Here is a 21,899-nt window from a genome sequence, read left to right as displayed (position 1 = left end):
GTCCTGGGGAGGTGGGGTAAGGCTCGGCGTGCAGGGAGAGGTTGGGCGCGTGGCACAGGCAGGCGAGCAGGGGAGCGCCTAGGCGCGGGAAGGCCGGGAGCAGCCCCAGGTCGTGAAGCCGCGGGGTGGGCAGCCAGAGCGCGGACTGGGGGAGGCCCCGCGCGGCCCCGCCCCTCCCGGCCGGTGCCCGCCCCCCTGCGCGCCCCGCCCCCTCCTTCCCCTCAGCCCCCACCCCCCGCCCCGGCTCCTCAACACAAACTTTCCGTCCCGCTCGCTCCCTCCTCCGCGCCCGGCGCCTCCCGCTCCAGCCCGGCTCATTCCGCACATTCCGGCCAGCCCCCTCCCCAAGACCCCCCTTCCCCGGCCCCCCTCTCAGCTCCTTTGGGCCCGGCGGAGCGGCCCGGCCGGAGCGCCCCCCCGAGCTCGGACCAGGTAAGCCGGGCGGACGCCGGGAGGAGGCCCCTGCTGGGAGAGGTGGTTTGGTTGGCTGGTTCTGGATTGGGGGGGCACTCGAGAGGGGCTGGGTCCCCGAGCTATTGTCCAGCTTGAGCCTGAGCCCCAGATCTGGGTGCCGGGAAGTTTAGAGCGAAGGGGGGGAAAGCTCTCCGGGAAGCCCCGCCCACCCCTCCCACCCCCACCCCCCCGCGACCCGGACGAGTTGGTCGGGGGAGGTCGGGGAGCCGGGAGATTGTCCCCGGTGCCTTCGCCTGTCCCAGCGTCCGCGTTTGGGGTGTCGAGGCAGGGGTCTGGAGGCCGCACGGTTTGGGGGGCCTGCCACCCGGGAGCTCGTACCCGGGACTCCTAGTCCCGGGCCCCGCCGCCCTTTGGACTCCCGGCTCGCGCTCTCTCGGAGCCGGCCCGGCCCCAGCTCCACGCAGGCCTCGGGCCCGGCCTCCCGGCGCCCAGGCCGGCTCCTGCGCGCGGTGCCTGTGGCTGCGCTGGATTGTGGAGTGTGTCTGGGAGCAGAGCTGCGCGCCCTGGGTGTGTGCCCCCTGAGAGCCAGGGTCTTAAGCTCCGTCCAGCTCTGCCGCCCCTGTTGGGGTGAAGGTTCGGAGTTCCAGACCAAGGCTCTAGGAGCCTGACTCCAAAGGGGCTGGCTTTGGGGCCTTATTTTCGCTACACTTCCGTAGAGCCCTTGTTTAGACTTTAGAGGGTTTGAAGGAGGCTTGTCCCCACAACTACCACCACCACCACTATTGTCTGTCATGCCCTTTACTCCTGCCTGGGGAGGGAAGGCCAGGAGTGCCTGTCTGCTTCTGGTTTTCAGCTAGCCAGGCACTGAGACCCCACTCTGTCACCTTTTTGGGAGAGTGGCCCTGATCCAGGGCTCAGAGATTCTTTCTGGACAAGAGGGAATGAGGCCTTGGGGGAGGGCTTCTCAGGGGGCACCTCCCTCTGTGCTTTCTCTCTCCCCAGGTAGAGGCAGAACCAGGTCAGGCCTGGACTTGTAGTCCAGGAAAGCAGGGGATGGGGGTAGGGACTGGACACAGCTCTAGGGGCTGGAGCCCATGGCGGCTCTGCGTAGCCTGTCTCCTGTGGCCTGGTTCTGTATACATGTTTCACTCCAGCGCAGGGGGCTGGGACACCTCCTTGGCGAGAATGTCGGGGGCAGCCTGGGGCAAAGAGGAAATCCAAAGTCTCCCAAAGTTGGACATTTGGGGGAATTATGTTCTCTCCCTTCCAGATTCTTGTAGCCGCTTTTCCAAGACCCTCAGGAGGGTGTCATTCCAGAACATGGTTCTGGGGTCTTCTGGATCCCTGCTCACCCTCTGGGCAGGGGATGGACAGATGTATCTTCTAGGAACAAGCTGTCTGATGAGGGTGACTTCAGGGGTCCTGGATGCCCCCTCCTCAGGGAGAGGCTAAGAGCCAGTGGGATTCTCAACTTCATGAGCCTTTCCCCACCCCCTAGGGAGGGAACAATAATTAATGCTAATTAGTGCATTGGGGCTGGGGACTGGCTCAGTAGGATGGTCGGTGATTGGCAGGACAGAGATGTGTGTGTGTGTGTGTGTGTGTGTGTGTGTGTGTGTGTCTGTCTGTCTGTCTGTCTGTCTCTGTGTTCCCACCCTCGCTCTCAGGTTTGCCAACCCTTTGCATTCTGCCAGTTGAGTAAATATTAGAACCAGAAGGGGACATCTCAAAGAGGAGGTCAAGAAATTAGAGATCTGGTCCCAGCTGGGCCTTTAACCACCTGTGTCATCTTGGGCCTCAGTTTCCCTGCTCCGGATAAATGACTTCTCAGGTCCCTTATCTCTGAGCTCCTTCCAGAGTCTCAGTCTTCTAGTCAGGGGCCCTTCATCCTTCCATTATGGACCGTGACCTGGTGAGGTCTGGAGAGGTGAGTGGGTGATCAGTGATCTAAAGAAGAAAGTGAGGACAAACCAGGGGGTGACCGAGGAGTACGTAAGCCAGGCGAGTGTGGCTGAAAAGGTTGCGGGCAGCAGGCGTCAAGGGACAGGGAAGCCAGCTGGGGGAACTTGCCCTCTGAAGTGGCCCTGGGATCTGGCAAGACTTGGGGGGGTGGTGAATTGTGTTGAGAGGTCACGTGGATGGCCTGCTCCTCGGCCTGACTCCCAGCCCCCCGAAGGGCTCAGTGTGGAAGCTGGAAGGGAACCGAAGCTATCAGTCCAGCCCACCTCCTCACTTAGGCAGGGATGAGGAGCGGAGGGGTCCACCCACGGTGAGGAGAGTGGGGAAGGGATCTGGGGTGTGAGACCCCAGGTTGCCGGGGAGCCGTGAGGGCTCTCAATGCTGCAGCTTTCTGTGGCGGTAGCTAGGAGGTCCCTGTCTCTTCCCGTGTGGGGGCTGCAGAAGCCGTGGGGTCCAGGTCCCCGTGGACTTCTGGGGCAGCCCTGGGGCCATGGCAGGAGGTCAGCAGATCACTCTCAGGCCTGTCCTCCAGGCCTTGCCCTGCCCTCACCTCTGTCCCGGTGTTGTGCCAGCCTGGGCTTGTCTGCAGGAGAGGTGCTGCCCCTCCGTGGAGGACCCGAGAGGGGAACGGGCTTCGCCTGTCCTCGAAGGGGCCCACCGGAGGCTGGAGGCCAGAGAATCTCTGTCCCTCCGCAGGTCCCCAAAGCCTCAGCCCTTGAGGTTTCCTAGAGTGCTGATTGTTTCCTGTGCTCCCTGCCAGGCCCGAAAGGACAGGAAGTGATAGAGGGAAACGCGAGTGCAACCGTGGGTGACGCTGGACGTGTGTGAGAGACAAACTGAGTGGGACATGCTGCGTGGGTGACACTGCATGGGGGGTTGTGCGTGTGTGAGAGAACCGGCTAAAACCAGTTTGTGTGACTGCATGTGAGGCTGGACTTGCACAGGAGAGAAACTGTGTGACACTGCCCGTGGCTTTGTAACACCGGTGTGTGTGGCAGATACTGTATATACGTCAGAGCCACCACGAATGACATCCTGTATGTGTGTGTGTGTGTGTGTGTGTGTGTGTGTGTGTGAGACAGAAGCTGCACGCGTGGTCTCTGGGTGTGAGTGGCCATCGCAGGGGACATGGTTTCTGAAAGACCAGCCGCGCGAGCCTGGGTCTGGTCCTGAGGGGTCCCGACGCGCCGCGGGTGTGAGGGACACTGCGATGGTTTGACGCTGTGTGTGTCAGAAGCGCAACGGGTGCCATTGTGTGCGCCGGGCGGCGCTGTGGTGTGACCACGCGTGATACCGTGTGTGTGTGTGTGTGTGTGTGTGCGCGTGTGTGTGAGTGTGTGCGTGAGCAGCGCACCGGCGGCCTCGGGTTTGCAGAACTCTGACGGGCCGCGCGCGCAGCCGCACACGACGCTGTGTGAAACGAGGACAGAACGTGGCGCGTGTGAGGAGAGAGCGCTGTGACACGCTGCCGAGCGGCTGTGTGAGGAGCCGAGCGGGAGGAGGTGCGTGGGGTGAGCCCCACACGTCAGGGGCCTTGTGGGGTGTGACCGCGACGCCTCTGTGGGTCCCACTCCGCGGTTGCGGGGACCAGAGGACAGGGTGGGTGACAGCCATCAGGCCTGGGCCAGGCATGCTCGGGAGACCGTGTGTGACGAATTTGGGGGCCCGTGACCCTGACGCCTGGGGCGTCCATGCGGAGGACCGTGAAAAAGATAACCGTTAAAAACAAAGAAGGAAAGTACTTAACGCCACTGAATGGTGCACTTAAAAATGGTTAAAATGGTAAATTTGATGTTATGTGTGTGTTACCACGGGAAAAAGTTTAAGAAGGAACAGGATAGGGACGCCGGTCGCCGTGCGTGTGCGGGACGTGGCGGGGCAGGCGAGTGCGTGCGTGAGAGGGGAGGGCCGCGAGGGAGCCTGGGTGTGTGTAGGGGACACTGTGACTCTCGTAGTGGGGGGATGGGCCCAATGACTCGTGGCAGCTCAGCGAGTGACGGCAGAGCACCAGGGGCCCGGGCGCGGGCAGGCTGAGGCCAGACCCTCGGGCGTGACCGTGGACAACTGGGAAACCCACTTAAACAAGTTACCCACTGGCTGCCGCCCCCCACCCCCAAGCTGGACACCCGGCCTGGAGTGGGACAAGAGGAGCCAGGGAGCACCTGGCTGGCTCAGTCGGTGGAGTGTATGACTCTTGATCTCGGGGTCATGGGTTCGAGTCCCACATTGGGCATAAAGACTACTGAGTTAAAAAAAAAAAAAAAGGTGAGACAGGACGGAGTCCTAGAGTAGGGGTGAAGGGAAGTCGCTCTTCTTCCGCGGAGGTGCTCTCTTCCTTCTCTCTGCGGAGGTTCGAGGGCTCTGAGGCTCTACCTCCCACTGCCCTGCACTGGTTCCGGGGGGCGCGGTGACAGTGAGGATGAGCTTTGGACAAGAAAGCCTGGGGGGCGGCCTGCCCCCTCTGGTCCCCAGGAAGCCTGTGCCTTGCGTAGTGGGGGTGGGTGGGTGCAGAGTCTCGATTCCCAAATTGGAAGCACATTAATAAGCGGGAGAGAGGGGAGGAGGCCTCCCCACCTCCCTCCTAGTGGGCTCTGCAAATTGCTTCCTCCTGTAAAAATCTCTACCCTGCTCCAGGGAGGAGGGTACTCCCTCCCCAGCCTGGCAGGGTGTGGCCACTTGGCAGGGTCCCTCAGGGGTCCTTGTGCTGGAGGCAGACACCATCCCCCTCCTGCCCCCTCTCCAGTCCCACCCAGAGCATGGCTACTTCTAGGGTGGGAGCCTCTGGCAGCTGGAGAACAGCTGGCCCCGCTGTGGGGGCGGGTGAGAAGGAAGAAGGGAAAGGCAGAGGGGGTGGGGGAGGTTCCCTTAGCCCTCATCAACTGCCCTCCCCATCCTCAACCCCCTGGCGGGTCAGCCCAGCCCAGGTTTGGGGGCGGGAGATTCGGGATGCAGCTGCTGATTTCACTAATCTTCCTGCCTTTTGAGTGGTGTTCTCACTCCAAATGAGAGCACTTGGGGGGCTGTGGTCCCTGCAGGAGTGGACAGCTGGGGCCACTAGACCCAGGAGGGCCACTGGGCTCAGTGTGTCCTCCCAGCGGGGCTGGTGCGGAAGGGAGGATGGCAGAAGGACGTGGGGACGACACCCACCTGCCTTGACTGGCCTTGTCTGCATCCCCATCCAGGGCAGAGGTCTGGGGGAGCCAAGCTTCGGGCCTCTCTCATCGCCTCCCTTGAAAGGGAGGTGTAGGGCCGGGTGGTCTGAAGGCTGCAGGGGGAGGGGGGGCTAGGGCCTGTGCTGCTGCCCAGCACTGGCCTCCCGTCACCGGAGCTGTCCAGCCAGTTATTCCAGCAGTCTGGCCCCAGGGTGGGGAGTGGGCAGCAAGGGGCCCCTTATCTCCCCCGGGGCCCCAAAGCCTGCTCACCCAGCCTCCTAGCTCCCATCCCTGCCACCACCCAGAGGCACCTTCTGACCTCAGAAGGCTGAGGGCCCTCAAAGAGGGGAAGCGGGAATGGCCGGTCAGCCGGAGGGAAGAGGCAGAGTGGGCCACAAGGAGGCCGGAGGTCGGCAGCCTGTGGTAATAATGGGCCTCTGCAGAGGGAAATAGGAGGTGGTCTCGAAGAGGCGGAACAGATGGGACAGGAGTGGGGTATCCCAGACATGGCCCTGTTGTAGCTGACCCCTGCCCCCAGCAGTGGCTTCCCTGACACTCCTTCCTTCTAGGTCTGTCCCGAACTCTGGGCTGTTGTCCGCTCATATGCATAAACTCTTGCTCGCGTGTGCTCTCTCTCTCTCTCTCTCTCTCCCCTCTCTCTGCGCCTGACTAATCTGAGTTTATTGATCTTCCCCCTTCCTCCCCCTTTTAGCCCCTTCAGCAGTGTGCCTCCATCTCTCTGGATCGTGGTCTCTGTCTGGGTCTGTGGGTCGTGATTCCTGCCCCCACCCTCTCTGGATCCAGCTCTCTCTCTCCAGCACCCTCCCTGTTCTGTCTGCCTGCCTCTCTCTAGACCTCTCCTTCTCTGGCTCTCACTCCAAGGTTTTGTGGGGGTTTTGTCTCTTATTCTCTGGGACTCTCCTATCTCCCTTGTCTGTTTTCTTATCTGCCTGTCAGGGTCTGTCTCCCTCTCTCTACCCCACCCCCAGACCCTTCCCAGGCTCCACCCCCTGGCCCCTCACTTGGGTCCTCCTCCGGGTCTGCTACCCCTCCAGACCCCTCTCGCCGGCACAGCCCAGCACACAGAGGTTCTAGACTGCTGGGTGAACACCAATAGGCAGCTGGGGGGCTGCTAGCCCTGCCAGCCCTGCTCTGTAGGGCGGGAATGATGCCCTGCCCCGGGCTGGGGCCGCCCTCTCCCTGCAGCGCGCCTGAGCCCCACATTCGCCCAGACCGGCCTGCAGCTGTCTGAAGAGCCCACAGCCCCCAGGCTTGGTCCCCTGGGGTGTGAGGGTCTAAAGAGGAGAGGGTGGGCACACAGCAGTCTCGATCCTCCCCTCACAACAGTAACTCTGGGAAGACCAGAGCAGCCAGCCCGGACTCCTGAGCGCGGCAGTAGGGTAGGGACCCCAGTTCAGTCCCCTGCCTGGCACAGCTGCCCCCTCACCATTGCCCACGGGGGTGCCTGGGCCCCGGGGTACAAAAATTCTCATCTGGGTGTCAATCTGGACACCCACAGGGCATACCTGCCCACATGGGCTCCTGTGCATGGCTGTGGGGGGTGAGGGGTCACCTGTGGGCCCCTGTGTTGGTGCCCCTACCCACAGGCGTGTTCCTAGAAAGTGAGTCTTGCATGTGCCTGTGAGCCAGCGGAAGGGACGGTGGTCCCACTTGTCTCCTTGACTCGTCCTTGCAGCCGCCCCCTGGGCTCCCCTCCCCCTCACCAGCTGCCAGCGGTCCCAGCCAGGGGCCGCCGCCCCGCCCCCCCAGTCTGTCCCAGCTCCCAAGCACTGCTGTGTTCGCCATATTTGGCCACAGTGCTCCTGCGGGGGGCGGGGCGGGGCTGACATCACCCCGAGAAGGGGGGGCCACCGCCTGGAAGAGGGGAGGCGGGCAGGGACTTGGGGGAGGCAGGAAAGTTGCTTTGAAAAGTCTGGGGCTGCCAGGGCCCCCCATGCGCTGGGCCCCTGCTGCTCTGAGGGAGGCCTCAGGAAAAGATTTGGGGGGAAATGGGTTGAGGACTCTGTTGGGAGGGGTCTTAGAGCACGGTAGCCCCTCTTCTGCCTCCCCTCTGACAGCCTGTGGCAGTGTCAGATCTCGGGGGAGGCCCCGCATCTCAACTAGCTCAATATGGGCGCCACTGGGCCCCGGAGCCTCTGCCCCCTCGCATTTTTATTCCAAGAACTTGGCCTCAGGAGTTGAGGAGGGGACGGGGCTATAGCTTCCTGGGGGGAGAGTGGGCTGGGAGTAGAGGAGCGTGGCCCCTCTTACTGGTCAGGAGCACGGCTTCCCCTCTCTCTGGCTGCCCTCTGGTGTGGGGGAGCTGTTCCTCGTGGTCTTGCAGCCTCACAGAAAGGACTACAGCCGAGTGGGGGTCCTTGAAGCTGCTCCAGCCACTTGGGCTTGAGGGGAGGCCCCGGTCCGGACCCCGCTGGGCGGGCCCAGGGTGGTTGCAGGGACAGCTGGGCCTCCTTTCTCGCTCCAGGTGGTGCGGCTCTCGGCTTCATCCCCTTGGTTAGGAGACTGAAGCCGGATTGCCCCGGCTCAGAACCAGGCTGTAGGCCTTCTGAGCTGTGTGTCTGCCAAGTTGCCTAACCTCTCTGTTCTCTGGTTTCCTCATCTGTAAAGTGAGACTAATAATAATGTCTACCGCGTAGGTTATTGTGAGGGTTAAATGAGTCAATGTGTATAAAATCCCGGAACAGGACCTGCCATATGGCGGGTGCTCTCACTGGAGTAATAATAGTCTTAACTCTGTTTCCATCGGATGTTTAGGCCCTCCCCATCCCCTGCCACCAGCGACCCTCTTTAAGCCTCCCTAAACAAACACGTGGCCCCACACAGAGAAGACCCCTCCCCATTTGGCAGGGCCTGGATTTCTTGTCTGAGGGATAAGAATTCCCTTCCCCAGCTTCAGAGGGGTCTCCCACCCCTCTACCCTACCCACGCCCCACCCCACCCCAGCTCTCCCTGCAGAGCAGAGCACAGTCCCTGGATCTAGCCGTCTTGGGCTCCGAGGCCCCCTGGACATTGGGCATGCAGAGTCTGAGGCTGAAGGGCTTGGGGGTGAGCCTCGGAGCTGTGTGTGTTGGGGGGACTGCCGGGTGTGGTCTAAGTTAATAGTCCAGCCTGGCGTGCGCCGGCAACTCAGAGTTTACAGAGCCCTGGCCCATCTGCGATGTGGGCCAGGGCAGGGGCGGCGTGTGGGTGGTTTATGGGCTGCTGTCGGGCCGGGAGGTGCAGGAACAGGAAGTGGGATGGAAGAGCTGGTGGGGTTGAGCAAGGCTGTGGGCCAGGCACCTTCCCGGCTGCTCCCTTGCCAGCCAGCAGCGCTCCCTCCTTGCGATTCCCAGGGCGGTCCCTGCCCTGTGTTTAGGTTCTGTGGACCGGCTGCTGTGAGTTATCTTGTAGGGAAGTCCAGACCACACCCTTCCTGGGTCCAGGGCCCTCCCCCTCCCACAGCGGGTCGAGGGGAGAGAAAGGGGAGGAGGTCCGCAGTTGGGGCTGCTGGCAGGAGGAGGAGCTGGCAAAGTCAGAGCGAAGCAGCCCCCCCCCCCCGCCCCCAGAGCTCCAGAAACACCCAGCAGCCCTGTTCCTCTGTTTCTCTACTCTGCTCCTCACCACACCTGGGACACCTGGGGCCGCGGCACGGCTTTGGGAGTGAATAGTGGGTATCACTCCCCGCCCTCCCTGCCTTCGTTCTGAGGATGAAATGAATATGAATGTGCTTTTTGCCCTCAAAGCGCCTTATAGATCTGAGGTACTACTGTCGTGACCTGTCGCCACCGGTCCCAGGTCTTGAGTGTTAGGAGCCAGGCATTGGGGCTGGTCCTTCGTCATGATCTCATTTAATTTTAAGCCTCACAACCTCAAGGAGTCCTTTTCCTCATCTTACGGGACCGAAGCTCAGAGAGGTGAGGGAGCTCCCTTGAGGTTGCACAGCACCGAGTAAGCCTAAGCCCGGTTTCCGCCACCCCGCCCTGGAGCACCTGCCCCCGGGGTGGGAGCCGGCTCCGATCCGGGAGAGCCCTGGCCCTAACCCGGCTGTGTCTGCCCCGCAGGCTCCGGCTGCCCAGCGGGCTCAGGCCCAGAGCCCAGAGCAACCAGCACAATAGCGTCCAACAGCTGGAATGCCAGCAGCAGCCCCGGGGAGGCCCGGGAGGATGGGCCCGAGGGCCTGGACAAGGGGCTGGACAACGACGCGGAGGGCGTGTGGAGCCCCGACATCGAGCAGAGCTTCCAGGAGGCCCTGGCCATCTACCCGCCGTGCGGCCGCCGCAAGATCATCCTGTCGGACGAGGGCAAGATGTACGGTGCGTGTGGGGAGCCGCGGGGACCCTGGACGGGGCTGGAGGCGGCGGCCCGGCCCTCCCGGCCCCTCCCCCTGCTCTCTGCCCCCTCACCCAACCGGTTTGGCGAAGTCCTGCGAGCCGCCCGCCGCCCGCCGTGGGCGAGTCTGGGCGTGTGAGCCTGTGTGTCTGGATCCTCCTCATGAACAAGCCGGGCTTGCCCCCTCCACCAGATCGGGCCCACACCTTGACACCCCCGTCTGCTCCTCCTCTCCTCCCCCTGCTGGCTGCAGGTTTCAGGGTGACTCAGTGGACACAGGAAACTGGGTCAGGGCCGGGTGCCCCAGGCGAGGCCTGGGAGAGGGTCCCTCCCCATGTGTGGAGAAGCCCGAGGGGTGAGACCCGGGGTGTCCTACTGGCCATTTCCTTCCAGTGCATGGGTATTGGTGTGGGGGGCTGCGGGGTGAGGGGAGGCCACGCTGTAACAAGGGCCTGTGTTAGGAAGAGGGCAGGAGAGACGAGGGGACTCCTTCATTCTTCAGACACCCCCCCCCCCCAAGTCTCTCCTGCTCTGCTGGCCTACTGTCTGCCACCTTGCCCATCTCCTGCCTCCAGAAGGGAGTGTTCTCCTCTTGTCCAGCCCTGAGAGGGCTCTCCCAGAGCTGCATTTTTGGGATAACTCAACCCTTCTGGGCCTGGCTCCTTGCCAGCTCCCCAACCCTCCCAGATAGCCTATGGCTGAGTGAGGCAGCCCTCGGCCCGTCCCATCCAGCGGCCAGTACCATGGCGGGGTGCAGGAAGGAGACAGCTGGGGCCGGTGGTAAGGGCTGCCATGTCCCCTGTCCCCAGCCACTATGCCACGCCCACCCCTCGCCCCGGAGCCCCCTCACGGGCAGGCAGATGTCCCAGGGTGCTTCCCCCAAGACTACCTCCCAGATGGCCGGGGCAGCCCCACAGGGTATGTTTAGACAGGGCGGAGGGAGTGGGGTGGAGAGGGGCAGGCAGGAAGGGAGGAGCAGTGGGGCTGGTTCTGTCATGGAGGAGGAATCTGGAGAATGTGGCCCTTCTGGGGAGGTTGTGGGGTTGGGGGGCTGGAGGCCTGCACTGGGGGGAGAAAAGCTATTGGTTCAGCATCTGTCAGCATCTCACAGGGCAGGAGAGACACTGGTAACCCGGAACATGGGGTTGACAGGCTCAAGGACATAGTGACGGGCTCAGGAACATCCCGACACAGGCTGTCCGTGTGGGAGGTGTGCTGGAGACCACTGGATCCTTCCTGCCAGAGAAGGGAGGGGACTTGTCCAGGGTCTCCCCTCATTGCAAGGACAGCTAGGACAGGAACCCATCTTTCAGACACCCGTGGGGACATGTGCGGGGACATCCTGCAGCAGGCCTCCCTTACACACGAATGCTTACACTTAAAGATTCAGAACTGGCATCATGCACTGGGAGGGAGGAGGTGCTGCTGGGGCTAGGAGTGGGGCTAGGAGTGTGCGGCCCAGAGGTCCTGCTGCCCTGTGGCCGCACCTGCCCCTGTCTGTCTGCAGGGAAACCTGTCGGGCCCCCTGACCCTGTCTCACCTTCCCTCCTCCCACCCTGCTGCCCCCTACTCACACCTCCCTCAGCCAGCAGCCCCCCCAGGTCCTGGGGCTCCCTGCCACCCCTTGCCTACCCTGTGTGTACCTCTTGGGGGGGGTGGAGTGAAGGGGGTGGGGAGGGGCTGTCTGTTTCGCAGCTGGGTGGGGGGGTCTGCAGCCACCCGCTGCCGCCCTTGGCCAACTCTTCATTCTTCTCTCACCCCAATCCAGGTCGAAATGAGTTGATTGCACGTTACATTAAATTGAGGACCGGGAAGACTCGGACGAGAAAACAGGTAGGGAGAGGATGCATGTTCCGTGCCCTCTGCCCATGCGCGCTCCCTCAGCTGCCGCTTTCGGCCCCTCCCTGCCCCCCTTCCTCTCCTGAGCTACTTTACGCTCCCCGGGCCGCTCTTCCCACGGTCGTAGAGAAAGGGGCAGTGCCCTCTCTGACCAGCCACCACCCCGCCCGAGGCCTTGTGTTCAGTGACCAGAGATGAGCCCCGTGGGGCAGCTGCAGCCTGGCGTGGTCGCTGCCCAGAGTGGCGCCCCGACCAGCCAGCGAGGCAGCCGGCCGCAGTGACACGGGAGTGCAGAGCAGGGCAGCGTGGCCGAGCCGAGGGGGAGTGTGTGCTGTCGGACAAGGGTCGAACCTGGACCTGGTCGGGGAAGGGGGGAGGGGCTGCCAAGGCTTTCTGGAGGAGGAAACACCCAAGATGCAACTTTAGGAAGTAATTCAGGGTTTAGGCTGGCGGGGGGCGGGGGTCAGACATGGAGCCCTGGGCACCCACATGGGGCTGACGTTACATGAATCTGTGTATTCCTCACAGCAAGCTCAGGAGGCAGGTCTAGTAATTGTCTCCATCTTCCCGAGGAAGACACGGAGGCAGGGGGGAAGTTAAGTAACTTCCTCAAGGTCACTCAGCTGGTGGGTGGTGGATCCAGGATTGAACCCACTGGCCAGGAAAGCGCCATCCATCAGCAGTGTGGTGGGTGGGTGGAGAGGGGTGGGAAGAGCTGAGGACAGCGAGAGGTTGGCCGGAGGCCTGAGGGACAGGTTTCCCCTCAGGGCAGCTGGGTGCCATGGAAGGGACTAGAACAAGGAGTGGCGGGTGGCAGCTGTCGAGGAATGTTGGCCCTGGAGCAGCTGGGGCAGTGGACGCGTGAGGGCCGGGCAGAGGCAGGGACGGAGGTCCACAGCGGCGGTGGCCTGCGTGGTGGCAAAGGTGATGGTGGCGGTGGTGGCGTGGAGAGATGACTGGGTGGCTTCTGGTCCCGGGAGGGCAGCCCTGCGCCCCAGGAACCCAGAAAGGGGGCTGGGTGGGTGGCTGAAGTGCGGGGTGCCCGGGAGAGAGGCAGGCTGGGCACAGAGACTGGAGGACTGGAAGCCGCCCCTGATCCTTGGCTCTCCTCGCCTCCGTGTCTGGTGGGGTTTGGACCTTGCACCCACCTCCCCAGATCTCCCATGTGTGCAGGTGACAAAGCCAACCTGTCCCATCCTGCCGTCTCCAAGGAAGGTTCCTAGTCCACCCCCTCCCCCATTTGCTCAGGCATTTATTAACCGCTCTCCCGGGGCCAGCTCGCTGGCCCAGCACTTACGCATTGAGCGAATTACTGAGCTACGACTATGTTCTGGGCACCAGGCGTTCAGCAGGGGAACCCGACAGACAGGGGCCCGTTCCCTGGAGCCTGGGACTGCAGGAGGAGGACGGACTAATCAAATGTCCAGGTTCAGATACCCTCACCCCTGCCTGCGGGGAAGGGGTGCTTGGCCCCTCAGCTTCTGTTCCTCAGCCATTCAATTAGCTGATATGCGAAGGCACTTAGAACAGAGTAAGCGCCGGAGACAACGTGCCGCTGCTGTCGCGATTGTTACTACGTCTTGATAAACAGAGAGCCAGAGCGCCCGGCGGGCTGGGCCGGTAGAGCATGCGACTCTTGATCTCGGGGTCATGAGTTTGAGCCCCACCTTGGGGGTAGAGATTACTTAAAAAATAAGGTCTTAAGAAAGGTTAGCTAGCTAGGTCAGGTAGGTAGGTAGGTTTGTGAGGACGAAGCATGTCTTTATGTGTTGCAAAGAGCAACCAAATGACAGGCAAGGGTTTTTATTTTACTTTAGGTTAAAAAATGCAGCGTTAGGGTTTTTACAGATACGTACAGCAATTAATAGCGAGTGCGATGCGTCCATACGGGAAAAACAGCTAAATATTACATTAGGATTAAGTCCCATGTGACTTTCAGCTGTCACGGACTTGACCATTTGGCCGTGGTTCTCTGTGCTAAGGGTCAAAAGAATCCTGGGAGCGTGGCCTAGTGGTGGAGCCAGTGGGCTCGGGAGTCAGGCCACCGAGGTTTAGATCCCAGCTCCAGCCCCCAGCTGCGTGACCTTGGATAAACCGCTTAACTTCTCTGTGCGTTGGTTTCACCCTCTGTAACTTGGGGGATAATGTTAGTAAGGGTCAGAGGAGGTACATGTAAAATGCTGAGAACAGTCATAGCTACTCAGTAAATGTCACTTCTTGTCATGATAGGAAGTGATGGGTAATCTGGCTGGACAGACGTCTGACGCTGGTGCCCGGGGAGGGGGTGTGAGGGACACCCAGCTGGGTCCTCACCAGCTAGCAGGGGCTGCGGGGCATCCCATGCACAAGAACTTTCAGTCTATGGTTAGAAAGAAAAGCTGTGTCTCTGGGCATAAAAACAACTTGCAGAGAAAGCCCACAGCCGTTGGGGATCATGAGTGCGTGAAGGAGTCGCGGGGATCCGTGTGTCCCCTTCTGTTCCATGGGGAAAATAGGGACATGTAGGTTCTCTGAGGCTTAAGGGTCAGAGCCTCGACAATGTGCTGGAAAAGAAATGCTATTAAGAGCAGTGATACCAGGGGAGAGCTTTCGTAGAGGACACGGCCCCGATGTTGCTCCGATGCCCAGCACGAGCACTATGGCCATCGGTGATGCCAGTCCGAGAAAAGTGTCTCAGGGCGCCTGGCTGGCTCAGTTGAAGGAGCCGGAGCGTGCGACTCTTAATCTCAGGGTGGTGAGTTCAAGCCCCACGTTGGGTGCAGAGTTTAGTTCAATAAATAAAGAAATCTTTTTAAAAGAAAGTAAGGGAGGGAGGGAGGGAGAAAGGAAGGGAGGGAGGGAAGAAAAGAAAGGAAAAGAAAAGAAAAGAAAAGAAAAGAAAAGAAAAGAAAAGAAAAAAAGAAAGAGAGAAAGAAAAGAAAGAAAGAGACCAGAAAAAGGTGTCTCCTCTGAGGTTATCAGTGAGGAAAAGTCACCCATTTCGGAAAAATAAAAAGATACCCTTCCTCTGGGTTAGATGCAGCCCAGCACCAGGGCACATAACTTGAGCAGCAGAGCTTGGGCTGGATTTTAGCCCTTACTGGGTTAGATCCTCTTGTGCAGTGAACAACTTCTACAACTGTAGATGGTGGTCCTGGAGGCTACTGTAGGCTCTTGATCAAAATAGGGCCAAGAAGAGAGCAGAGAATTGGTAGGGCTCAGGGGTGTCTGCTCACAAGGGCCCCATAGTTTCCCCTTGCTTCCGTTTGGTCCCAGAGATGAGGGCTGGGATGCTCCTTGCCCAAGGCCACCCCATGCCGTGCCTCCTCACTGTCTGTGTTTTCCTCTCTGGCGGGGCGCGGGGCGGCCCCTAGGTGTCCAGCCACATACAGGTTCTAGCTCGGAAGAAGGTGCGGGAGTACCAGGTTGGCATCAAGGTACGTTGGGCGCCTGACTAGGGCCTCCGGTCCCTCCTCGGCGTCTCCACTGCTGTCTCCGCACGGCTCAGGCCTCTGCCACGGCCGGCTCTCTGGCCCCACTGTGCCTCTTTTCTGGCTGAAGCTCTGTTCTTGCTTCTTCTGCCCTTTCTGCTCTTTTTCTCTCTTTCTCTCTCTTTCTACAGGTCTCTAGCCACTTGCAGGTTCTAGCCAGGCGGAAATCTCGAGAGATTCAGTCCAAGCTGAAGGTAGGGGTCCCCTGCCACTTGGCCTGGCCCTGCTGTTTTCTGAGCCCAGCGCACGGCAGAGAGGCGGCTGAAGGGCTATGGCGGGGTGGAGGGTGTCTCAAACACAAACAGCAGCATGAAGCCCAAAGGCCACTTCGGGCTAGAGAGGGCCATAGCCCCTGGAGACTAAGCAGAAGCCCGGGGGGACAGCCAGCCCTACAGTGAGGGAGAGGAAGACCATCTGGGGGCCACTAAGGCCCACCTCTCTTCTTCTTCCTTTTCCTTTTTCTCCTTCCTCCTAATTGCTGCTTGTTAATTGCACGGGGCCTTCAGGTGGGCAGGAGGAGACACGGGCTCGCTGGGTGGCAGAGCTGTTGTGGGCCTGGCTGTTCCTTGCCCTGGACGCTCAATCCTGGCTGCTCTGCAGCCTTGGATCTCAGAGCATGGGGCCCAGGGCCCCTGTAGGCTGTGTCTTCCCAGACTGGGTCTCCCGCTCCAGGCCCCTGTGCCTATGTCACAGCCCAGAAGACGTGGACACACCCCCAGGGGCACCAGCGTGGTCCACCGTCTAGGTCTCCAGCCTGCCCTCCCTCATTCTGCCCTTTGCAGGGCACCCCCAGCTAGCAAGCCCTCCCCCTGGGTAGCAGTGGGGTGGGGGGAGGATCTACAGCTGCCTCTGAGCTCCGCTGGGGTCCTCAGACCTGAGAGCCAGGTGGCCGTTGAGTGGAAGGGGGTGAGAAGATGTGTCCCCACCCTACGTCGCCCTCACACGTGCCTCTTCTAATCTACCTTCCCTCTCCTTCACAGGCCATGAACCTGGTAAGTAGCCTGCCCCTCCCCTGGGAGGCGATGGTGGGGGCAGGGGGCGGGGAGCACCTAACACAGGATTTCCAAATTATGAATTGTGAAATCAGCTTAATAGGTTGGCAACCGACGTTGTTTAAAAATGAGATAGAGTGGTTCTCAAACTTTAGCATATATCAGAATCACTGGAAGGGCTGGTGAAGACAGATTTCTGGGCTTCACCCCCAGAGTTTCTGAATCAGTGGGTCTGGGCTGGGGCCCGAGAATTTGCATTTCTAACAAGCTTCCAGTGATGCTGGTGCCGTTGGTCCACGGACCATACTTTGAGAACCACTGATAAAACAGAACAGGAAATAGGAGAGCGCGTGACGCACAACATAAGGGGAAGTGTTTGGGTATATACTGGGTTATGGAATAAAATAAAATTATTTCTCACCATGGACGGTGCTCAGAGGGGTGAGGTGCTCTTAGGAGACAGGCCCAGGCAGGGGCTGAGACTCTCCCGAGCCCACACAACAGAGCCCTGAGGGCCTGGGAGGGGCCGGGAGGCAAGGCGAGCCCCAGCCCCGTGTCTGACCTGGCCATCCTCACGTGGCCTCTCCCCTCCCCAGGACCAGGTCTCCAAGGACAAAGCCCTCCAGAGCATGGCCTCCATGTCGTCTGCCCAGATCGTCTCCGCCAGTGTCCTCCAGAACAAGTTCAGCCCGCCCTCCCCTCTGCCCCAAGCCGTCTTCTCCACTTCCTCGCGGGTAGGGGGGCCCGGGAGGTGGGGCCGAGGTGAGGGAATGCCTTCGGGGTGGGGGGGTCTCGGATGCTGAGGGGCCCCTGGGCCTTGTCCCATCTCTGCAGTTCTGGAGCAGCCCCCCTCTCCTGGGACAGCAGCCTGGACCCTCTCAGGAGTGAGTATTGTGGCCCGACCCTTACCCCCTTGTCCCTGGCGGCCGCGCTGAGACTTCCCCTTTGAGCTGGGTTTGGGCAACAGCTGAGCCAGGTTTTCCTTCAGAAATAGAGGATGGAGGGCGCCGGGGAGAGAGCCGGCGCGTGTCTGTTCACTCATGCGTGTGTTCGTTCATCAGCCTCTTCATCCACTTGTCCCCCGGCCTTCAGTTCTTCTCCCTCGGTTGCCCTCCTGGTGGGTCTCGGAGTCAGCGCGTGGGGCAGTCAGGGCTGCTCGGCTCCCTCGGTTCTGAGAGGACTTTCATCCTCCGGCACACACTCGGTTTAACGAGCCGCTCTCGGGGAGGGGTTGCGAGGCCGCACTACGCGTGCACCTCCCTTGGGAGATGCAGCAGGCTTTCATAAAGGCTCAAATGAGGAGAAAACCAAAAGCTGGGCGGTTAGCGTGTCAGCGTGCGCTTCGGGGCCTTTGCAGAAAGGCGGGTGGCTCCCTCTTGAGACCAGATGACTCCTAGAGACGGGACCAGGTGGAAGGTGGGGCTGGGGCTGGGACCCTCTAACCAGGCTGTGCTCCTGTCTGCAGCATCAAGCCCTTTGCACAGCCAGCCTACCCCATCCAGCCGCCCCTGCCGCCAGCGCTCAGCAGTAAGTTCCCCGCACGAGCCTGCCGCCCCTGTGCACCTGCTTGGCTGCTCAGAAGCGGGGGGACCGAGGCTGGGCATGTGTTTGCACTGGGAGGGAGAAGGGGGTGCCTCCGTAGGGGATTGGGACAGGCCGGGAACAGGCCCCTTAACTTTCACATTGTTGGACACACCAAAGAAGATACCACATTTATATATATTATAACATTCTTCTTCAGAAATACACCAAAATCTTAACAGAGTATCACTCTGTCTAGGTGTTGAGATTCTGGATAATTTTTATTTTTCCCTTTTCACGTATCTGCATTTTCTTTTTGTTTTTTCTTTTTCTTTTTTTAAAAAAGATTTTATTTATTTATTTGACAGAGATAGAGACAGCCAGCGAGAGAGGAACACAAGCGGGGGGGGTGGGAGAGGAAGAAGCAGGCTCACAGCAGAGGAGCCTGATGTGGGGCTCGATCCCATAATGCAGGGATCACGCCCTGAGCCGAAGGCAGACGCTTAACCGCTGTGCCACCCAGGCACCCCTCACTTATCTGCATTTTCTGCTTGAACACACATGAATAGTGACATATAAGCCCCCCCCCCATGTATACCACTGGGGCCACCGTGCACAGTCGTGCAGGTTGTACACTGTACAAGGAAATGTGGTGGAGGGGTCAAAATCCAGCCTGTGTTCCTACTCGGAGAGGGCGCCATGTTCTAGTTTGCACAGCAGCTCTGTGCAGCAGGGGCAGCTCCGTGTGTAAGCGTGTGCACACGCCCATGCAGATGAGGGTCCATCTCGCCCTCCCAGGTTACGAGCCCCTGACCCCGCTCCCCCCAGCTGCTGCCTCTGTGCCCGTGTGGCAGGACCGCACCATTGCCTCCTCCCGGCTGCGGCTCCTCGAGTATTCGGCCTTCATGGAGGTGCAGCGAGACCCGGACACGGTACTGTGCCTGGGGTGGGGGTGAGGGTTTGGCGAGCCCGGGAGACCCGGCGGGGTGGTCCAGGGCCACGGCTCAGGGGCGTGGGCTTGGGGAGCCACAGGGCAGTCGTGTCCCGGTGCGGCCCTCGGGCCCGCGCTCCTGGGTGCCCTCCTGACCCCGCACCGGGCCCTCCCCACAGTACAGCAAACACCTGTTTGTGCACATCGGCCAGACGAACCCCGCCTTCTCCGACCCGCCGCTGGAGGCAGTCGACGTGCGTCAGATCTATGACAAGTTCCCTGAGAAGAAGGGCGGACTGAAGGAGCTCTACGAGAAGGGGCCCCCGAACGCCTTCTTCCTCGTCAAGTTCTGGGTGAGCTGCCCTGTCTGCTCCCGACAGCCCCTCCCCCACGCGCAGGGCACCGGGGCCCACCGCACTGACCCCGCAGCCTGTGGCCCGTGGGCAGGGTGCTGGGGATGGTCCTGGGGCGAAGCACTGATGCGGCCCGGCCCACCCGCCTCCAGGCCGACCTCAACAGCACGATCCAGGAGGGCCCCGGAGCCTTCTATGGGGTCAGCTCTCAGTACAGCTCGGCCGACAGCATGACCATCAGCGTCTCCACCAAGGTGTGCTCCTTCGGCAAGCAGGTGGTGGAGAAGGTAGAGGTGAGTGGGGGCGCGGGGCGGCGCAGAGGGGCGGGGAGCAGGCACGTTGGCTGACGCGTTCCCCGCGCCGTGCGCAGACGGAGTACGCGCGGCTGGAGAACGGGCGCTTCGTGTACCGCATCCACCGCTCCCCCATGTGCGAGTACATGATCAACTTCATCCACAAGCTGAAGCACCTGCCCGAGAAGTACATGATGAACAGCGTGCTGGAGAACTTCACCATCCTGCAGGTGGGGGCCGGGGGCCGGGGGCACGGGGCCTCCGAGCGGGGGCGGCCAGCCCCTGCGCCCCGTGGCCCCGCGCCGCCTGACCCCTTGCATCCTCCTGCCTGGCCCCCAGGTGGTCACGAGCCGGGACTCCCAGGAGACCCTGCTTGTCATTGCTTTCGTCTTTGAAGTCTCCACCAGCGAACACGGGGCCCAGCACCACGTCTACAAGCTCGTCAAAGACTAGGCTAGCCTCGGCCCCCAGCACCAGGATCCAGGACGAGCATCTTTTCCACACACCTGCCTGGCCCCCCCACCCTCCCCCCCGCCGGAGGTCTGGGGTTGAGGACTCATCCGCCTACCAGGCCTCAGGCCCAGGACCCAGGAGGCCTCCCCACCTACCCCCAGCACACACACTCCCTGCCACTGTTCTGCGCTTTACTTGTGGGAAAAGAGAGGGCGGCTTCGTGGTGGGGCAGCCTGGCCCGGACGCTGAACCATCACCCAGCTCTGCCCAGCCTCCAGTGAGCGGGATCCGAGCCCTTCGGGCTCAGGCGTGTGTGGCCGGCAGGGGAGGGTAGAATGGACATCGAGGGGATCAGAGTGCAGAGGCCCCAGGAAGGAGAGTGTTGAGTTGGGGTTAGGGTGAGAAGAAGAGAGAGGGGCCCACACTTTCTTGCACCTGCTGTGTGCCTCGCCCCATTCGCAGACTGTGCGAGGCCAGCGCGGGTCTTGGTGTCTCATATGATGGGCTGAGACTCTGAGAAGTTGAGGGACCCATGCAAGGGGGCAGAGTTGGAATTCTCACCCGGGCTGCCTGTCCCCGGAGCCCAGGTACACTACCTCCCTGGAGTGGGGGCAGGGGGGCAGCCGCAGGTTGGGGGCCTCCTCCCAGGGCAGCAGCTGCTTCTGACCAGGCAGGGAAAGAGGAGTGGCGGGTACTTGGCACCTGTTAGGCGCTCTCTGTCAGCGCACAGTGCAGCCAAGGCCTCGGGAGCCCCGGTGCTGACCTCCATCTGGGGCCTGAGCCCCTCAGCACCTTCCTGGCGGGCGAAGGCCCCCAGCGGCAGGCTCCAGAATAGCTCGGACGGTCACGTAGGAAGATGGAGTCCCAGCCTCTGGGCAGACCAGCGTCCCGGGGACAAGGGGTAGCAGAAGGATTTGGTATTTTCAAATGCCCAAGCCTTGGGTTTGGTGAGCCCTCGGTGGGCACCACTCCCTTATGTTTCTCTCCACCTCCAGTGTCCCAGGCCTGGAGCAGGAGCTCCCCAGACCCAGTTCTGGGACTGAAGGTTAACCCTTCACCTGCTGCCCCTCCCTACACCCAGGCCCCTCAGCCAGCTCCGCCTGTCTGCCAGCCACCTCTGGGCATTTATGAGTTTCATATGAAGTACTGTGCCCCTTCCCTTCCTTACACCGCCCGCCCCTGAGCTTCCTGAAGGTCCTCACAGTTCGCATATCGCTCAGGCCACTTCCAAACCCAACCTAGGTTTTATAATGTATATTATATTTTTTTGTGTATTTTTTAAATCCAGCTGTGATGGGTTGTATCGTAAACGTGGCGCGGGGCTGGAGCAGGGGTCCTCAAGGCCCGGCTCCTGCTCCAAAAAAAGAAAAAAAAGAAAAAAATTAAAGTTATTTGTTTGTGGGTTAATTCTGTGACCAGTGTGTGACAGACCCCTCTGGGTTGGATTAGCTTCGTGGTGGTGCTCCTGCTAGGTTAGGTCCTGATCTGTCACCCCACCCTACCCCAACCCTGCTGGGGGGGCCCACGCCATACCCACACTCAAAATAGCTATGATTCAGAGATCCCATAAAAGCTTTTCTCTGACCCCTTCCTGCCATGAGTTGAGTGCTGAAGTTGAGTGCCCAGTGCTGGCCTAGGTTCAGTTGTTAAATTGTCTCTTTGAAGTGACTTGCCCAGGGTCACACAACGACTGAGCTGGAGCCCCTGCTAAATCCCGTCTTCATGGTGGCTGCTACTGGTTCTCACCCAAGTGGATGGCTGCTAGCAGGGGAAGCCAGATTCCAACCTGTTCTTGTCTGCCTGGGCCAGCCCTGCTCTCCCCCCTAAGCTGGCTTGTGCTCATATAGCAGGTGGACCCATACCACAGAATGGGGAGGGTGAGGGGACATGCGTTGTTTATCTGAAGTTCAAATTTAAATGAGCATCGTGCGTTTTCATTTGCTAAATCTGGCAGCCCTACTCTAGAATCTAGAGTCTTCTAGATTATTCTGATCCAAGTTTGCAGCTAGGGAAATAGACTGAAGTTAAAATGTTCTCTTCACTGAGCCGGTCACTGGCTACACCAAGATTTGAATCTGGTCAGCCTGACTCCCAAGTCCGTGCACCTGGTAGACTAAATCATCAGGTAGCCTTTTGTCTTAGTCCACAGCGTTGGATGGACCCCAGACTGTCACTTGCAGGATGGGGCCAGTG

At 60.7% G+C, this 21,899-nt stretch overlaps 1 protein-coding gene across 1 annotated transcript; it reads left to right on the top strand.

The window, feature by feature from the left end:
* Positions 1-239: 239 nt before the first annotated feature.
* TEAD3 (TEA domain transcription factor 3) lies at positions 240-21,113 on the top strand (the record flags this gene model as incomplete). The annotated part of the gene is made up of 13 exons (XM_057304882.1): positions 240-432; positions 9,587-9,838; positions 11,623-11,687; positions 15,047-15,109; positions 16,144-16,155; positions 16,752-16,889; positions 16,990-17,039; positions 17,621-17,682; positions 18,475-18,608; positions 18,787-18,960; positions 19,113-19,253; positions 19,331-19,483; positions 19,593-21,113. Coding segments are annotated over 13 exons (1,551 nt in total), but the record flags the coding sequence as incomplete, so codon positions are not given.
* Positions 21,114-21,899: the final 786 nt, after the last annotated feature.

This window comes from Ursus arctos, unplaced genomic scaffold (assembly GCF_023065955.2).
Source record: "Ursus arctos isolate Adak ecotype North America unplaced genomic scaffold, UrsArc2.0 scaffold_31, whole genome shotgun sequence".
NCBI classification, from domain to species: domain Eukaryota; kingdom Metazoa; phylum Chordata; class Mammalia; order Carnivora; family Ursidae; genus Ursus; species Ursus arctos.
This window is presented reverse-complemented; position numbering and strand designations above follow the sequence as displayed.